The sequence below is a fragment of the Salarias fasciatus genome, chromosome 19, assembly GCF_902148845.1.
Source record: "Salarias fasciatus chromosome 19, fSalaFa1.1, whole genome shotgun sequence".
Taxonomy (NCBI): Eukaryota; Metazoa; Chordata; class Actinopteri; order Blenniiformes; family Blenniidae; genus Salarias; species Salarias fasciatus.
Window position 1 is genome coordinate 15,811,183 of NC_043763.1, and position 19,180 is coordinate 15,830,362.

The window sequence follows — 19,180 nt, forward strand, 5'->3', positions numbered from 1 at the left end:
CAGAGAATTTCAAGATATTTTACACCTGCAAAGGGAACTCTAGTGTGCATCTTTTATTTCAGTAACAAAGCAGATTGTTAACGGAACATGCTCTGGTTTTCACACTTGTTTAATAAGTACCACCTATTCTCAACGGCGCAGTACAGATTAGATTTATATTAAAGTCAATCATGAAGACATCAACCCGTAAGGTCGTGGGGGTGTTTTACATCATTAAGTTTTGATATTAAATTATGATTTACAGATTTGCTTTGAGCATTTGACGACTCTCCTTTGTGCAAACATGAGAAAAAATACACCAGGAATAAAAACACATTCTGCGTCTGTACGAGCTAATTGTAGCCGAGCGTTTATCTAATGGACAATCATGTGTGACCCAAGTGTTTTTCAACAGCAAAACCAATTAAATTTACATTTTTAAAATAAGCATTCCCCATTTACAGTAACTGATAAGTACAACAGTGCATTGAGGCCACAATATGGAAAACAAAAATACATATACAAATATCAAATGTATTTTTAATGAGGCAGAAAGTTGAGAGCTTAAGAATGGAGAGAAAAAGACTAATATAATGAAAATGTTGACGAAAACACGAGAAACGGTCAAAATGTTAAGTCAAGACAGACACAAAAGAGAACTGATTTAGAGTGTTGAGTAAACAGAGGTTAATAGTTGATGTTGAGGTCAGAAGGTCAACAAAAAAACGAGGAGATGAGGACAAAGCTGTTAGGATGAGTGATAAAAGTCAACAATCACTGAAAGGCTTTGAATAACAACAGCTCTTCGTTCACATCCCCAGAACAAACTGGAAATGTGTGGAGAAAAGCAACAAAAAGAATTTCAAGAAAAAGTTCTGAAAAATGAGGCAAACTGTTAAAGCAATTAACTGGTATTCTCACTATGTTTTCATCATTTTTTTTCCCCTAATTTGTGGTTTAAAAGTTTCTCAGCGATTCTCTTGAAAGACCACCAGCTGTGATGCAGAGCACCTTTAGTTTAGCAAAAATAAAATAAATTGCTGTGCATGCATCTGTATGGAAAGCGGGTGCTGACACAATCCTCAGTGTTCAGACACATGCAGGTGTTAATTTACCGCTGTGAGTTTTTCCCGTTTTTTTTTTTTTAACAGCTGCCATCGTAACAGAGTGTTGTCGTCCCCAAACCTCAGTGGCATAAAAAAGTGAAGATAAAACTCGGGGTTCAAAAAGCAGCAGCAGCGCGCACACACACACACTTACATCTGAAAGCGTGGAGGCGATCGTCAGACACACACTGATTACAGACACTGATGACTTCTGGGTCGCAGCACAGAGAGAGCACTTTGTTTCACAAGGCATTCGAACAAGGTTATCAGACACGGAGCAAAGACAGAAGCAACCGCCAGATAAAAGAAACCGAGACGGGCGACGGCAGATGAGTTTTCCTGCTGTGGAGCGAACAGAGGGTTTTCACAAAAAGATTAAAATGAAAGAAAAACAAATACCGGGCTGTTTTTGAGCGTGAGATTGAAATAGCTGTGATCACACTTCACTAATATAGGAAAATACAAACTATTGTTAGTAGGGATCTCTGGCCACAAAATTGCAAAGATGCTCAGTGGTTGGATGGATGAGTTGCTCTGTTGGGTCGAGACAGTTTAATCAAACTAGCACTAGTGTCTTGGATAATGAGCCTCGCTGCTCCTCGCATCTTCTGGCACGGTTTCTACGACTGAACCAGAGTTCAGGCAAACAGAGTTTTCGTGGCTTTTATGAACAAAAACATCACTGTGAATAATTCAACTCGAACAGGCAATAAACATTTAACTGATCATCTGCGCGGACCCAGACGAGTGTTTGGCATCGCTGGAAGTATTTGTTTTTCCGCCGTAATTTAAGAGAGAGCATCAGAACCACCTCCGTCTCCGTGGACTAATTATGAGGCGTGAGCCGGCAGGCAGCTCGCTTCGTTTAGCCTCCAGACAAGGAGCTGGAAGAAACGGCGAGCTGGACTCTCCCAGGCTCCTCTGCATTTTGATTTTAAACACACTGCGCTTTAAAAGACACAAAATGGGAAAACTGTGTGTTTCTAAAAGAAAAGGAGTTCGGTATTTTTCTTTTTTCCAAGCTAATTGTCAGCAGGCTCCACATTACAAACCACACTTTGCACTATAAAGGTAGTATTGCTTTTCTCAACTCAGTGTTTCAAGTCATTCCTCCAAAAATATCTCTAAATCACCTGAGAGACATCTTACTATTCGCTGTTAGTGGGACAAGAATAAATTCTGTTTTAAATAAGTACAAACTTTATTATAGTAGCAGAAAATGGGCTAATGACACATTTAGATTTGGATTAGTGAACAAACTGATTTAATTCAATCATTAAAAACTCCATTTATCCAACTTTTATACGACTCGAACCAACTGAGAGTTCACCTTCACCTGAGATCGGCTGCTCTCACGCCGAAGACTCTTCAAATCAAGCGTCGATTTATAATATCTTCATTGTTTTTGTAAACGTTGGACAATTTACCATTACTTGGTCCAGATTTGGTTTTCCTTTATATTCAATTTTCCACAAATATAATTGCGGTTACGTATCTGGAAAGTATAATGGGAATGGCATTAAGGCTTAAAATGTCAAAGACACTTTATATAACAAATAAGAAGCACAAGAGGTGCAAAATAGTCACTGTAAGTTTTACCTTTCCTGCTGAAATAAAAGCTTTACAAGGAGGGTTCAGGGAGTCACAGACTGGAACTTTAAAATAGTTCTGTTCCATAAATGCAACAGTGAAAATCATAAAAATCAGATACAGCAGGCTCATATGGCTGAAGGCCAGTGACTGGGATGGTCCCGTGCAAACAATGCAACACCCAGCACCTTCTTCTATGGCGATCATAGCTGATCTGAAAGGTACTGCACTAAAAAATAAACTTGGTCTTTAATTAGTGGTTATTTATTAAATTCACTTTAAAACCCAGATGTGTGCATAATATGAGAGCTATTTAAGGTCTGATGTTCCCTTTGCACAGGGAGCAAAATGAGCCTCAGCAACAAGCACGATGAACACAAAACATATAAACCCAGAAGACGACAAAAAAAAATGGACAAAATCTTAAAAAAAGCATAAAAAAATACACTAGTAAATGCACGGGGACTATTTCCAGTGTATTCGCCACAAGTTCTGTGTGTTCAGGTAAGGCAAAGTCCAATCAGACGGTCACTGTGAGAGCTTTCTCCTCGGAGATTACACGATGGCGAACTTGTGACAAGGGAGATAAATGAAAATCTCGCCCCTTCTGGAAGACTTACGATCCATCTTGACCTGCTGTTTTCTGAGGTGGGTTTTTTTTTTTTTTTTCTTAATCCGGTTCGCACCACTTCAGAGGAGGAGTGGTTCATCAGTCGTCCACGTCGTCGTACATGTTGTCGTCCAACGGGCGAGCCGACGCCGGCTGTATTCTCTGACGGGAGTACTTGAGCTGAAGAAGGTCTCCTACCTCGCTGATGACACTCAGCGCCTGTGGAGACATTCACATGATGAAAAGACGCTGTCAGCATCGAGGCCAATGCGTCTGGAGGAAATCTAAAGACGCAGTTTGTTACGGCTAAAACATTGCAGCCTTGGAAGATGAAATCACAAACTTAGGTACCAAACGGAGAGGAAAACATTGCGCATTTCTCTTTGCTCGGAGGTTATATGAAGACGTCTTGTTCAGGCAATGAGTTCATACAGACATGTCGCGCCTGCAGTGAACAGCGTTCACTTTGGACAGGATCAGCTTCACAGGGTGGAAAACGTTTTCCAGATATTGTGTGGTCAATGAAATGGAATCAAATCAAAGGTTGTTTCACGCCTGAATGTATAAATCAGAGAGAACTGTAAATGTACCGATTCCTACCAAAAAGTGCAATTAACTAAAGAGACACAAATGACTTTAACAAGACTGGCACTAGCAATACTAAAGAGGGTAAAAGAACATCATCCAATGAAGTGCAACTGAAAACTGAACCAAGTGGCACCACATGCTTTTGTTTTTTATTACCTAAGTCGTGTCTGAATTTCGACTAAAATGCAGGGATGATCAGTTTGGTTGTTCAGAAACTGAAACTGGTATAAGACTCTGAAAATCAGGTTGTTCTTCCTGCTCCAGTGTTTTTCGGGGGCTCCCATTTTTATAAAACTACATTACTACGACATCGTGTGTAAAGCTCCAACTTTATGGAGACTCTGATCATAAGCAGCTTGGAGAGCCAACATAAAGTTCACTATACAGATCTATCAGCACCCTGGCAGTGCTGTGCCCTTTCCCAGATGACATTCAAACAGTTTAGGGAAACCTGGTGTCTGTGATTTGTTCTGACTTAGATACTGATGAAGTCAAGGGATAAATGCAATAAAACCAAAAGGATTCAGGTCTTATGTGTGAATATCTGTGGGTGCATATGTGAAAGAGAAATCTTAAGTGCAAAAGCTCAGCGCTGGATAAGAGGAACACACAAATCCATGTGACACTTCAAAGTCTGAGGGAGGGATAGAGAGAAAAGGGACGGACAGAGACGTCCACATTATGACAGATGAAAGCGCTGCTGGACGGAAATACTCCGACCGCTCGTCTGCAGATTATTTTGTTCTATTTTGTGCAAGAGGAAGAATAGGAATGGAATACAAGGTCCGTGGATATACAGCAGTGAATCCTAAATCACCGTCAAATGAGTCATCCACAAATAGATGGAGGGATCCAGAGTGACCTCTGGATGAGACGGTTTCCTTCAGTGTGAAAATGAGGAAAAGACAGAGGAGAATCTAAGTTTGAGACGATGACTCAAAGTTAAAGAGCGGTCAGGTCTGCAGTGAGCTCATTTCAGCTGAGCAGAAGAGCCCTCTTTGGGAGAAGTGGGAGGCTTTTTGATGTATTGCCAAGAGCAATCAAAGCTGAACCAGGCTACACTTACACAGAGCAACAAAGCGAGTAAAGCAAACGGTTCGAGTCGGGGTCTGAACTCCAAGCGCTCGGAGTACAATGCAAATTAACCTGCGGGGTGACTCCGCTGGCAGGATGCTGCCGTTTGAAAATGGAGCCACTTAAATCGAACTTTTCCCGTTATATTGTTCGTCCCACAGTGACAGACGCATCCTTTGACAGGCGTCCTTGGGAAGCCAGGCGCAGAGCTGGGAGGGAATGAGCGATGAGAATCTGCTCGATGCACACACTGGAGGTCAGGAGACACCCTACCTGTGTCCCACCTATCACACACACTTTCCATCCATTAGACTGCGCTGCCTCCCTCTAATGTCATCATCATCGCCTTTCTTAGTTTCAAACAGCCTGAAGGTCAGGATATTATTTGGAAGAGGGCCTTAAGTTTGAAGGAACAGCGTGTGGGCTTTATTTGGAACTGACAGTAAAGAAAACCAACCATGCAACTTCTCCTAAGAGAGAACTTTCTTTGTCACATGTGACAGATGTTTGGGAAACATGTTATCTGTGAAATAGATCAATGCAAAACCTGAAATGACAAAGGTTTTTAAAGTTTTGGAAACCCAAGTCAAGTGATGTGGAATAAGGTTTACATTTTAAATGCAAACATTTGTGGTACCTGGTTGCGCAGTTTATAGATAATTCAGTAGAATACGGTTTCTGTTTAGGTTACAGATGTAAACCATGTCCCCCCCACAGCAAGATTTATCAGGATGATGCAGAATAATAAATATTTCAAGTATGGTAGAGTAATGAGCCACAATTCTCTAAAACCCTTAATGTTAACCAATATTGTGTATGAATGTTTTAAAACATTTTGTGTGAGGAAGTCTCTCTCACTCACCATCTTCCCTGGTGAGAGTGTGTGAACATGCAGAAACTCACACGTGAGCTGAGCAGTAATGTCAACATCGTTCATCTGTGGCATTTGCAGTATGTGAGGCTGTCTGAGAAGAGCGTAGTTATTCCTAGTCCCAGAGAGGTATTACTGACAAAACCCAATACATATGGCAGGTCTGCTTTCTCTCAGAGCTGCACACACTGATGAAGGTGGTCAATTAAAAAACTGGAAGAGCAAATCCAGGAATATTATATTCAATTTCATTGTCAGTCGCTCCAGCAGATGATTCCAAAATGTTGGCAGTGTTACTCTGAGGGGGCATCACTGAATACTAAGAATCCCCCCAGGCTGAAGGCCTCCATAACCACTCAGATGTGAAACACTGGCGTTTGCTGCCTTCGTTTAATTATGTAATCCTGCTGGCCACTATAGCTGATGAACCACACGTCGGAAAACTCACAGAATCGTAATGTGTGTGCAAGTGCAGTCATTATCCACAGCTTCCTTGAACGACTCTTAGCAAAAACACTGGTGAGTCTTGCGCTGCGAGGCTTGGAACCAACATTTCTTACTAATTAAAGGAGTTGTAACAACGAAGAGAGTGTTTCTCACTTAACAGCAATGGCTGCAGACAGTTCTTTGTCTCGCGTGGGCAAACAACAGTGAGATGAGTCTATGCAAGACTAGTCAACATCAATACATGGGCAGGTGTTGCTCCTGCAGTCTGCAGGAGGAGGAGGTGAGGAAAAAAAGAATGTCCCCCTGCGATTAATGAAGTATTTCTAAGCTAATGTCAACTACATGAATTTACTAAAATTATCAAAAGATAAGAGCAAAGTGGAAAATATGATTTCTGGAAAAAGATCAAACCGTGAAACTGTCGTCTTACCCTGTTGAGCATGTCTCTAGTGTGGGCGGCGGAGATGCAGAAGCGTGCCCGTGACTCGATGATGGGTGTGGCGGGGAAACCCACCACCACCACCCCGATGTTTCTCTTCAGCATCTCTCTGCCGAACGCCCTGAGTGGGGAACGTAAGGAAGAGACACAGAAAAAAATTACTCCATCACAACTTTTGGAAGGGTTGGACATGATGGTGTTATGTTTGAGTTTTTTTTTTTTTCCCAGAGCATTTTCTTTTTGGCATAAGAGATGCAAAAAATTAGATCTGCATACAGATGGACGAGTAATACAGGAGAAACATGCACAATAAAACAGTAAAAATGGGACAAAAAAATGGAAAGAATAGCAAATGTCTTCACGACAAACAGACACTAAAACAGAAAAGCAGCAAAAATGTCAGAGATTTTAATGGAAGCTTCTCTTTGGGAGTGTGGTGCATCCATTTTATTTATTTATTTTTCTTTTTTTCATTTAATTAGAGCAAATAAATAACGCAAAATATCTGCATACAGCCAAATCCAATAATACCAGTAATGAAGGTACAAAAAAAAAATCAACAGAAAACATACAGGTCCAATATTCAATTTCTTTCATTTGTACTCAAAATGAATAAGAAATATTTGGTTTATAAAACCAAAGAGTTTAGCCTGTGCACTACAAAAGATGGTGGAGGTAACATTATGCTGCATCTGGCATTGGAGAGACTGAACAGAGTAAAAGAACGTTTTTTGAAGAATAAAATGACATTTTAACAGAAATGTGTTATCGGGTGTCATAAAACTTCATTTGAGGGGTTTTTAATGTGGTCAGTAGTGTGGCTTGACTAAGATCAACTGCAAGTTACTGGAGTTGAAGACAGGAAAAGAGACTGAAAGTAGCATCAGACATGTGCAAGACAGAGAGAGAGAGAGAGAGAGAGGGGGGGGGGGGAGAATAAAGATGTTTAAAGAAAATGTTTCCTAAATGTTAACATATCCATTGTGAGTTGACATTAGATATTGAAAACAGCCTTGTTAGGACTTTGAGCAGGACTATTTCAACAACCTCAGAGCAGTTAAAGGTTACAACCTCAATTTCTTTCTGCCAGACCCCAGAGGCACCCGGTCCGTGGTCAGGAAGCACTGAATTTATCGATAAATATTAAACGCAGCAGCCAGCTGGAAGGTTGTGGGCTTGTGAGCCGCTCACCCGATTTTGGCCGGCATGTAGAGCATCATGGGAATGACGGGGGAATCATTGTTCCCGTAGATGATGAAGCCCATTTCTCGAAGCCTCTTCCGGAAGTAGACTGTGTTCTCTGCCAGCTGCCGCACGCGATCGCAGCCTGGGAACGACGATGAAGAGAAACTCAGAAAGAGGAGTGCTGACAGCGCACGCCACGCAAGCCAACCACACGGCAAGCCTCCATTCTGAAAACATTCATATTTAATACTCTTTCCATTGTTCACTGGTGCTCTCGTCTTTTTTCTAGGTCGTTTTTTTTAGCAAGTTGAACATCTACTTAAAGATTTTAGATTGTGTGCTGATCAAAGTTGACTTGATCTGTTGGTATTTATGATCACAGGACTGACAGACCGACACAACTGTCTTTTATAGGTCGATATTAGATCTTTCTATAAGATGAGTAAAAAGGAAACAAAAGCTGGTTTTGCTGAAGCTCGGTGAAAAACAAAAGCTGACATAAAATTGGAAACAACAGCTTTGATGAAAAGCTTTGAATCCATTTGAAAACCACAGCAGTCAGGCGCCACGGAGGGATCAGGATTTCACTCTTTTCCTTCAGTCTCCCATCAGGGATCAGAGATTCCCGGGTTTCTAGGAAAAGCTGCAGTCACAACAAAGCAGACTGAACCTGTATGACAGCCCCTCATGAGAAATTAAGCACAGGACACCTGATGTCAAAAACCTGTGTTGAAAAACTGTGCCAAGTTGTTCCTGTGTTCTACTAGTCTGCACTGACACCTGCTGGCTCAGCGTGGTAATCACAACAGCTGAACGTGCCATAAAATTACTTTTTTATGTACATTGGTTCTTTTTATGCTTAATGAAAGAAAGTTAAAAAAAAAAAGAAGTGAAATTTACAAGAACCATTTTACTAACAAGATTTCTCACTTTATTTTCAATTTCAAACCGTCAGTTCCATTCAGATGCAGAATAAAATGTCTGATATTGTTTGAAACTGCTCCTGTTTAACATAATTTAAAAAGAAGTGCAAGTACGAACATCAGAAAAAAAAGTTCTGTTTTAACCAGTTGTGCTATTGAATACAAACAAAACAAAACATAATAAAACTTTCCTACAAAATTGTAAGTTTTCAATGCTTTTGAAGTGTGTAAATAAATCATTGGAGCATTTCAACATGGCTGTCCACACTTGCACTTACCTATCGTCGTGCCATCTTCTCCCATAATGCACTTCATAGAAGTGATGATTTGCTCCACCACAGGAGGAGACATGGAGGTGGCATAGACTGCACTGTGAGAGTGGGAGCGCAGGTAATCGATGAGCTCCTAAACCCAACAGACACACAGGACACGGGAAGAGAAGATCATGAGTAACACTGCTCCACTGCATTCTCGTTCAGCACTGACGGTATCAGACCTCCAGGAGGCGCCATTACCTGCAATCACAAGGTGGCAGCCAAAGAATTGGAAATGTTTCCTGCTTCTGTGTTTCACCTTATGATCGATCACTGATGGCTACAGTGTTATAGAGGACTTGAGGTACAACAACAAGTCAATTCTAAAGAAATGTGACAGTGGCTCAACTCCGTTTCAGGATTCTTGGGGAGGTTACAGCTGGCATCAGCCTCGGATCAGAAATAGAAGATTAATTCTCTCCTAAATGGAGCCAGGTGTCTGGAGTGTGGTGAGGATGGAGCCCGTGGGTCGCATTCATCCACAATTATTATAGATAGTCCCTGTTTTAGCTTCCAGACTCATCAGGAGACACAGGGGGGATTTTACCATAAACAATCAGGGTGAGACTAATGTTAGCTTCAGTTCTAATTTAAATTAGTTTACAGCCAGTCAGCAAAACACGGGGCTCAGCTTGCAGCACGCAGAACTGAACCATTCATTAACAGGACTGGGCCGTCTCTGTATTTTGCCACTGGATAGGTTGAGCCGTGAGCCGACCGCACACAGACTGCCATGAGTAGCGTGAAGGGTGCTTTAATGCAAACCTTTCTACCCTTTATTATATCCCTTCATAAGCTGTGATCATGTAGCTCTAATAAATAAGAAACAATCAGGTTCAATTCAATTTGTTTTTTTAACCTCAACAACAATCTTCCCGTGTGTGTGTATTAGTTTGAAAGCTATCCAGCTAATAAACACAACTACTGTATAATCTGCTTCCTGTTATTTAGCAGACTTACTCATTTTGTCAGAACAGTTTTTAGTTTGTTCAGGAAAGTGCAACACTTTAAAGTATAATGGTTTAATGTGGAATTTATTGAAGGGGGAAAAAAGGCGGTTTTGCATACATTTCAGGGCGTCTGTGGAGCAAAACTCTTAATGATAAGCTCAATGGTATGTCATGCAACTATGCTAGAATGTGTGGAATGCGGCGTACACTCGGTGCAAGGTAGTAGATCCACATTGTTGGATGAATCGACATCTTTCACGTCACACTTAAAAGCTGCTACTGCAACTCTGGCGCTTCACATACTGCAGGTGCTCCCCTTAAAAAATACTTGTTAATATGTCAAAGATGTGGAGGAAAAAAAAAAGACTTGTTGGCTTGAATTTGTTGTTTTTTTTTGTGCGTGTTCATTGTATTTTATAGATTTAAATAAATGATTGACACATGACAGCTTTACTGTCACACTCACCCGTTTCCCTGCAATGTATCCTCCTGCAGCACCAAAGCTCTTGGTAAAGGTGCCCATCAGGACGTCCACATCGCGCGGGTCCAGGCCGAAGTAATCCACCACCCCTCGGCCCCGTGGGCCCAGAGCCCCAATGCTGTGGGCTTCGTCGAGGTAAAGGTACGCTCTGTAGCGCTTTTTCAAGGCGATCACCTCCGGCAGGCGCACGATGCTGCCCTCCATGCTGCAGGGAGAGAGAGAGCAGTGAGTGGGTGGCGTTAGAGCAGCATGTGTTTTGGGTTTCACTTTCTGAAGCCTTGAATGTATTAAAGTTCTGTGTTACAAGAAAACGAAACTTCTCTTTATGTATGAATCAGCAGAAAGGGAGAAAAGAGTTAGGAAACCAAGCAGCGACTCAGGTCTAACAAATTAATAAGCATTGATACTGCTGAACCTTCTAAATCCTCCTAAAGGAACAAAACTATGCCAAACTATCTTGTTCACATACGCATACCTGTAAATTCCTTCAACAACTATGAGGATTTTCTTCCACGGCCTGTGAGTCCTGGGCTGGCCGTGAACTATGGCTTCTCTCAGCAGCTTCTCCAGGCTCTGCATGTCTGGAAAAACAAATCAAAAGTTACAATTAATTAGGAGGGTTTCCATTTGAACACTTGCAGCTTGCCGACAGTTTCACAACACCCTCAAAACGAGGCGTTGGCGAGGTGACAGTTGCGCCACACTTTGTGTCATTGCAGCAAAACTGAACTCAAGAGTCTTTATCATCATCCATCAGTCATAGTTTAGCTAGCAATGACAGTGTGCTTAGCAAAAAAAAGTTAATTTAAACATATACTTTGGACTTAAATAGCAAATTAAATGTGGACGGAAATTAAAACGCGACATGTAATCGTCTCCATTCATGGCACAGAATTCTATTCTAATGACGTTGCACTTTCATTGCATGGTAAATTTACATCATACAGCTGTTATTTGAACAGGATTTAATTTGACAAAAGATATTTAATTAGCGCTGGCCCACGGCATCGGGGCAGAATGAATCACTCCACCCTACAGCTGTTTGAATGGTGACATGCTAACAGAAGGCTGACTATATACATCTGTCCTTTTCTCTGGTTGTATATAAAAGAGAAACCTCTAAATGATTGCAATGATTTGAAAGGAGCAGAAAATAATAATAATAATAATAATAATAACAATAATAATACAGAAACCAAGCACAGAATAGACTTTGTATTGTTTAATTGTGGCATTATTTTTTAATTAAAAAATAACTGATGAATGAAATGAATGATTTGTGCTGCAGTTGTATGAACGGCTGTAAATATATCTATGACTGGATCGCAACCAAAAAAACAAACGGACAGGCAAACCAATTTCAAACCAACCGCTACGATCGAGTTCCTCATTTGATTCTTTGTGGTTTCTCGGTAGCTGGTAATGACATTTACCTGCTATCGGAGAAGCTGAAACAAGCAGCTGAGGCAGTTAATGACTCAGTATCACAAGGCTATTAAGATTAGCTGCCAATTCCACAAACATAACTAATAAGTATCAAGCACAAAGCTACTTTACCTCGATATTTAACAGGATCTGACTCAGATGGATTTTCACCGAAACATGGCTCCTGCTAAACACTACAGATTATGTTCTGTCATTGCTGGCAGTGAGGGGGACAGCACAATCTGCAACACTGTGCTGGTATTTATAAAAGGCACAGGAGTATAAAAACAGTATAAAGTCTCATTTCACTGTGACTGCAGTCAGTAACTGCAATGCTATTTATCATGTTTATGGGAGTAAGAACACATTCCTCTGAGCTGCGTTCAAACATTTTATTTAAATGTCAAAGTCGGGACAGCATCCATTACCAAGACATTCAAAGTCCATAATATTCCCATTGAATGGCTCCAGCCAGACACGAGGACGCATGTAAACAGAGACGATAAATGACCAATAAAGCAGCTAGGAGACAGACTTACTGTTGTGTTTGAAGACCCGGATGGTGGACCCGGAGAGTCTGGCTCCCAGGACCAGAGAGGCGTGGTTCAGCTCGTCACTTAGGATCAGGCATCCCTGCAGGACACCACAATAATTCATTCGTCCACCATTTGTTTATTTTTAATCTCTCTTAAACAGCACCGCGCACACACAAGACCACCGTCCCGGCTGATGAGTCAGACATTAAATGCATCATTACATGTTTATGTACAACAACATCCAGAAATAGACACTCTTCTGTTGTCAATGCTGCGTCAGGCTCCAGGTTATTTTGAGGGAATTTATACAAAAATGTACTGAATGATACTGAAAATGTCAGATAGTGTACCCAGTAAAGAATAACAAATCTGTAAGATTTTAAGAAAACACTGTACACACCGCTGTAGTTTCTATATAGACTCAAATGCTGCACCCTTCTGACAAGCCTGTTTTCATGTTTTAGCTTCAACACAAGCTTTCAGCGGCATGACGTCAGTTTGCAACAGTGGAAAGGTGTGAAGGCTATACCTGCCAAATAACACCAGCAGCAACGTGACACGGCAGACGAGGCTGGGCTGAACTCTGCTGCTTTTCACATACAGTGCTGATTGCTCAATCCAGCAGGAAGTGTTTCCTCCTGACATGAGGACTGGAGGGAGCTACTGATGACCTGCGATACCGTCATGTTATGGAATGTTTTTGTTAAAGACTGCACTCACATTTGTTTTTTTTTGTTTTTTTTTTGCTGGGTAGTGAACTCTTTCTTATCTTTGGCAAATATGAGATGTGTAAGTGCGAGACAGAAAAAAAAAAGGAGAAAAAAAGTGATCTGGCTGCAAAAAAATAGAGAATAATCCCTAGGATTCGTCACTTATGCTCTTACCTTCCCAACCAGTGCTGGGATGTTCATGGAGTTGGTAGCAAACCCCATCCCGAACGCCATGGCTGACTCCAGGCCCAGGAACTTGGCCACCAGTTTCTCCATCTCCTCGTGTCTGTCCAGGTTGCCTGAGGTCAAAAGAAATGGTTTCCTCTTCACAAACGTCTGCCGACATAAATCACTGGGAAAAACCACTTACTGGCTTCCTTTGTATGAGGCGGGAAGGAAATCAATACCATGCTCATTTCTATTAAATGCAAAGCTAAAGTCAGAGTCTGTCAGCTTGACTTAGAAATAAACGCTGGAGAGAGACAGGAACGGCTAACTCGCTTTAGTTTGAAGTTAAAATGCTGCATAGATTTCTAATGCTGCCTGTTAGAACATTTAAAGGGCAGGTGGAATTGTTTTCTTCTTCTGTGTGTGAGGCTGTAATCCGATTGGTTGCAGATTTATAGTTTGTATTCAAAAGATATTCCACGATCATCCATCACGTCCTGGCCGCCAGCCGAATATTGACCCGCCACGCAGTGATGTCTGGTACTAATATATCCTGGTTCTTTAACTCCTGTAGGTTGAGAGTGGGAACTACCTAGTTTTTTTTTTTTTTTGTAATTGCAATAATAAACATCTATCTTGTATAACTTTTTACGAAATTCAAGCATCAGTGTGTGGTTCTGTGTTAGTACCAATCTCCTGCCTGGTGCTCGCGACTCCAGCGCCGTACGTCATGGTGATCTGGGCTGCGGCGTCGGCACACGGGCCCTGATTCTCAGCGAAGCCAAGGTAATTATACGAGCCCAAGTTAATCACATCTGGCACAACGCGACCGGTGTATCTGCAGGAGAATGAACAGACACAGGAAAGCAATCAATGAGAGGAAACTAGCGATTCGAGAAGCAGACTGGTATCACTTAGGGTGAAATGTGGGAGAGACAAATAAAGAAATTAAGTGAAGGGAAGTAAAAGGTATTTGAGGGAGTGGTCTTTAATTCAGTGATTTTCATGGAATGTGATTTTTCTGCCATTATTATTTTATCACTGTAAAGTAAGTCAAAAATAGCAAACCAGCTGTTGCTTTTAAAAGTTAATTTAAAGTGTTTTATATATATTTTTTGATGATTTTTATTCAAAAAGATGAAGAACTTAAAAAAAGTTTAGAATAACAGAAAAAAGTAAGATATTGGCTTATTGCAGGATGGTATAAACTTTTGTATATGAGCCTCTAAACACCATGAAATTACCTGAAAAATAACAATAGTATGACACTGCAGAAAAAATATGAGACTAACTTAAAGGTCCAGTTGAAATCGTGGGAGACTCGTTCCATCAGATCCATCTTCTCTCCCGGGACGCTGCAAATCGGCCTGTTCCAGTTGTCTCTTATCCGCATGTAGAGATTTCTGGTGTAAAAGTTTTCAAAATCCTGATAGAGCGGAACAAAATCCTGCACATGGAAGAGCAAAGAGAGTGCTTCAACAGATAAGTGAAAGACTTATCCAGAAACTGAAAGCCAATCGCGCTCCAGCAAAATGTTGAAAACGGAGCAGGAAGGAATTTAATCTGTGGAATTACAACCTTTAAAACAACATGAGGGAGGGAGCTGGTGTTGCTCAGTTCTGGGAGAAAACATCCACAAGGATTTACTGACTTCCTCGTGTCCATCGCCACTGGCTTCCTTTCCTCAATAAAACTAAATCTTTGAAACAATGAGTTTTCCTATCAGGCCTTATGTAACATGTTGAAAACAAGCGGTGGGTTCAAGGGTGTGTCCCAGTGTGCTCAGCAAATGAAATATGACCACTGCACTTTGCTAGAGAGAAAAACTAATGAGCAGGACGCTGAGGCTTACAAGATGATCTGCTGTTTTCTTCAGTAAAAAACCACAACACTGATTGAGAAGTGAGATATGAGAGGGGCCACTGCAGCTCCGGTGCATTGTGGCGTGCAGATAGCGCTGTGGTTTACTCTGGTTACCAAAGCAACTCGGCCCAATTTTCGGTTATCGTCACCGTTTTCAACATCCAGGAAACGGCTCAGCCTCCCAGCTCAGTAACCCAACAAAACCACAAAATAATTATTTGGAATTTTGCTGCTGAATGCATGGTAACTGCCCACTTTAGAACAAAGCAGAACTCTTCTGAGTCCTCGTGATTTTTTGGGGAAGCTCTCACCTGCTGCTCCTCCCTTTCTCGAGCGATGTGGCAGCGTTCAATCTTCCAGTGGCGGAGGAAGTCGCGGAGGTAGCCGAATATGGTCAGGATGCCGTATCCCATGTAGGTGAGCACAGCCACCAGCATGGGCGTCTCCTCGAACGACTCGATGAACGGCCGACTGTACAGTCTGTCATGGCGTGAGGCTGCATGGACCTGCAGGAATCAGGAAGCACAGTGAATGAATCATCCTGCAGAGACACACACTGTCTCTTTTTCTTCAACTTTTTTTTCATGAATGAGAAAAGTAATTATTTTCATCGAGAACTGGTAAATATAAACCTCTTTCCAAGCTTTTGCACTTCACAATAAATCAAGTTGTACTCATCCAGACCTCAGGGCATTTTGAAAAGACACATTATACTGTGCCGAGTGTTGAAATAATATGCTGATAATGTATTCTGAAACATGCCAACACCAAATATTTGATCTGGATCAGCGTTAAGATATAAATACTCCACACAGTTCACTCCCTGCCTCAGAATGTTGATGGTGTGTCTCAGGTTGGGTTCACACACAGAATTTACAAGAGGAAATCAACTGCTTTCAAACAGCATTAATAAGGCATTAGCCGAATGGCATTTGCTAAATTAAAATCATTACCACCACAACCTCATCTTATGTACCCACATAGACAGGACAGTCATAAGCTTCAATTGATTCACCAGACAAGTTACTGTCAAATTCTGGTTTAAGAATTCAGAGTGACTGACATTGAGAAAGAAAAGTAAATTTACTGTCTTTGAAAGAAAGGATCTGCTGGGATTTTCCCATTCAGACATCGTTCCCTATGAATAATGTGACATAAAATATATCCACATAGCAGAAAGGTCAGATTGCCTGGACATGAAAAAAGGTTAGAGAAAAGTTTAACAGCTGGTTTAAACTTGACATTTTCAGATGAACACATGACACAGTGAACCTGGAGAAATGAACTACAGCAGTAGACTCTCCCTGTCATCATCCAAGAACAGAAAAACTGGTACTATAATTTAGACCAGAACTGGATAAAAGAAGACGAAATAGACAAAAAAAAACCAAACTGTCTATTGCTCCATCAAATCTGGATATGTACCGAGTTCATATGAACTGCTCCGATTGTGCTGGTGACAAGATGAGTGAATGGACCCATCCCTTATTGTACCAACGGATTGTTTTGAATGGACTTGCTGGTTTTCAGCTTCACTAAAATATCTCTTTGCTTTTTATTTATTATGGTCATACCGCCTTGCTGATGCCCGATTCTGTCAGATCTCGAAAGCTAAGCAGGTTTAGGTTTCACTAAAAAGCATCTTTTTCACTCATTGAACAAGTCTGTTTCCAGCCACAGTGACCTCCTCCTATATTTTCCCATGACAAATCAAATGAAGTTCCATGTTATATTGCATATAAATAAACATCCTACAGCTTTGGTATTGAGAGAATAGGAGTAGTTGATCTTTTGCTATATGAGGCTTGTTTGTGAGCAGGTAGAAGATAAGACCACAGAATTAGGTTCTGGTGCAGGTTTTCACAAACCACCTTGCAGAGTAAACTGAGAGGGAGGATTTGACTGCCAAATAAGAAAGAAACAGGTTGTCGTGAAGCTCATCTGAACACGTACATACTTTTTCCATGTTGACAACAAGCACAGAAAGCCAAACCTCGCAGGAATTGTGCAATTCGCCATCATGTTCATCTGGCCCTGAAGGCCATTAGGCACTGCATGTGACCAGTCATGCGTCTCTCTCGCTCTCTCTCTCTCTCGCTCTCTCTCTCTCTCAAATTCCTTATAGTGCAGCAATGCTGACATCTGTATGAACTCTAATCAGCTGAGGTTCCGGCACCAGGCTCTCTGACCAAACTATGCCAGTTAAAGCTCAGTGTATTCTCGGCACCACATTATCTCGTGATCAGGATAACGAGATAACAAAAACTAACAAACTGTCTGCAGAATAAGTATACAAAAAAGTAAAAGTAACATCTCAATAACACATTTCTGCAAGTCAAGACATGATTATACTTTATCCCTTGGGAACCTGATGACTGGAACAGACACACAAGGATGGATATTCAATTAGCCTCTTTGGGAAAAGAGGCGGCTGCAGTCTCAGTGGACAGCTTGAAGCAAACAGGTGCACTAGTTCAATGTTGCTCATCACAGCTTCACCTTCTTGCAAAGGGAAATTCCCTCTCCACGTGAACCAAAGTTTGTCATCATGTGCAATGCACTACACTAACTGAAATCAGTGAGGGGAAAATTGGAAATTCCACTTAGGTGAAGGGGATAACCAGATCATAAACTGTTTTCTGCAAACTTTATGCACTTTTAGGCTGTGAGACTACAGAAGCAGATGGCCAATCGTCCCAAATTGAAGAACAAGTATTACATGTGTATTACTTGTGTAAATAACTTCTGGTTCATGTCAACAGAGTTGTCACGTCCGCCTTTATTTTTTAACAGCCTTCCTCTTTCAAAAAAAGAGTAGTTTGAAGCAAGTCATGATGAATTTTATGAATCCACGTGCAATTCATGAAAATAAGAGTATGCCGAATTAAAGAGGGAGTCGTAAAGATGAAGAATGAGCAAGACTTCAGAATATGGAACGTAGACGACACCAACAATGCGAAGAAATTCTGTGAATCACACCATTTCTAATGGAGTTTGGCGGGTACTCTAGGGAGACGTCCGCGCTCGGTGACAGCAGACCGTCTCGGGTGACAGCGGCGTGGTTCGCTCGGCTAACTTCGTGTCACATCGGACAAAATCGGACTAATGGACGTGACACTGTCGGGGCGCGCGCTCATCGATGCTGCCCCGGGCTTCCACCATCCCCTGTCCGCCCCGTCCCGTCCCATCCCATCCCGGGCCTCACCTCCTCCTTCTCCTGGGGCGGCCACTCATGGGAGCGGTGGAGGCTCTTCACCGAGCCGTTCCTCTCCGGCTTCAGTCCGTTCCTGACGCGCTGACACACTTCCCCGTTGGCTGCTTTGGTCCCGGGGCTCTCGGTCATTGCTGGGCAGCGGTAGTGGAGCCGCGGCGGTAACTTGCATGTAGGAACACACGGCGCCTGTCTGCAGTGCAAAGCGGTGACAATATCCGAGGGAAACACACGCTCCGGACCTCCCTCACTCACCCGCACACTCACATACACACACACTAACACACACACTTACACACACTCTTCGAAACCTGAAAATCCTGACGCCAGACACCGGAAATCAATCGTAAACCTTCAACTGTCTAAGGGGCGGGGCCAGGCAGGGGCGGGGCTTAATATAGGTAGACACGCCCACTTCATGTTTGCCCTTGTATTAAATAATAATAATAATAATAATAATGATAATGATAATAATAATAACAATAATGATAATAATACTTTCAATGAGAAAAATCCTGATTCAGCTCCATATACAGCTGTATAATAAAATGTTCTAAGAATAGTTTTAAATGCAGAAAAGTAATTTCATTACGATAGGACTCAATAAAAAGCTGTCAGACAGCTGCAGCTCATCAAGTAGATTTACTTGGTTAATATGAAAGCTCCAGGCCTGTGAGATCCGAGGAAGAGGTGTTCAAAGAGTCAGGAGC

General features: G+C 41.7%; 1 protein-coding gene across 1 annotated transcript; it reads right to left on the reverse strand.

Moving 5' to 3' along the window:
* Window positions 1-209: 209 nt before the first annotated feature.
* On the reverse strand, window positions 210-18,804 carry LOC115407320 (serine palmitoyltransferase 2-like). Its single transcript, XM_030117709.1, has 12 exons — window positions 18,465-18,804; window positions 15,571-15,765; window positions 14,689-14,843; window positions 14,086-14,234; window positions 13,403-13,527; window positions 12,522-12,615; window positions 11,033-11,138; window positions 10,543-10,762; window positions 9,091-9,217; window positions 7,896-8,031; window positions 6,696-6,825; window positions 210-3,504 (listed from the first exon to the last, which is right to left on the reverse strand). The coding sequence occupies exons 1-12, from the start codon at window positions 18,600-18,602 to the stop codon at window positions 3,385-3,387; spliced, it is 1,695 nt and encodes a 564-aa protein (XP_029973569.1). The 5' UTR covers window positions 18,603-18,804; the 3' UTR covers window positions 210-3,384.
* Between the last annotated feature and the right edge of the window lie 376 nt (window positions 18,805-19,180).

Bases quoted from the DNA above. Each gene is read 5' to 3' on its own strand.
- LOC115407320 (XM_030117709.1), bottom strand. From the start codon at position 18,602: ATGACCGAGAGCCCCGGGACCAAAGCAGCCAACGGGGAAGTGTGTCAG. The intron at 13,528-14,085 runs GTACTAACACAG...TTTTGACCTCAG, and splicing joins GAGCACCAGGCAGGAGATTG to GCAACCTGGACAGACACGAG. The intron at 3,505-6,695 runs GTAAGACGACAG...ATGTCTCCACAG, and splicing joins CTAGAGACATGCTCAACAGG to GCGCTGAGTGTCATCAGCGA.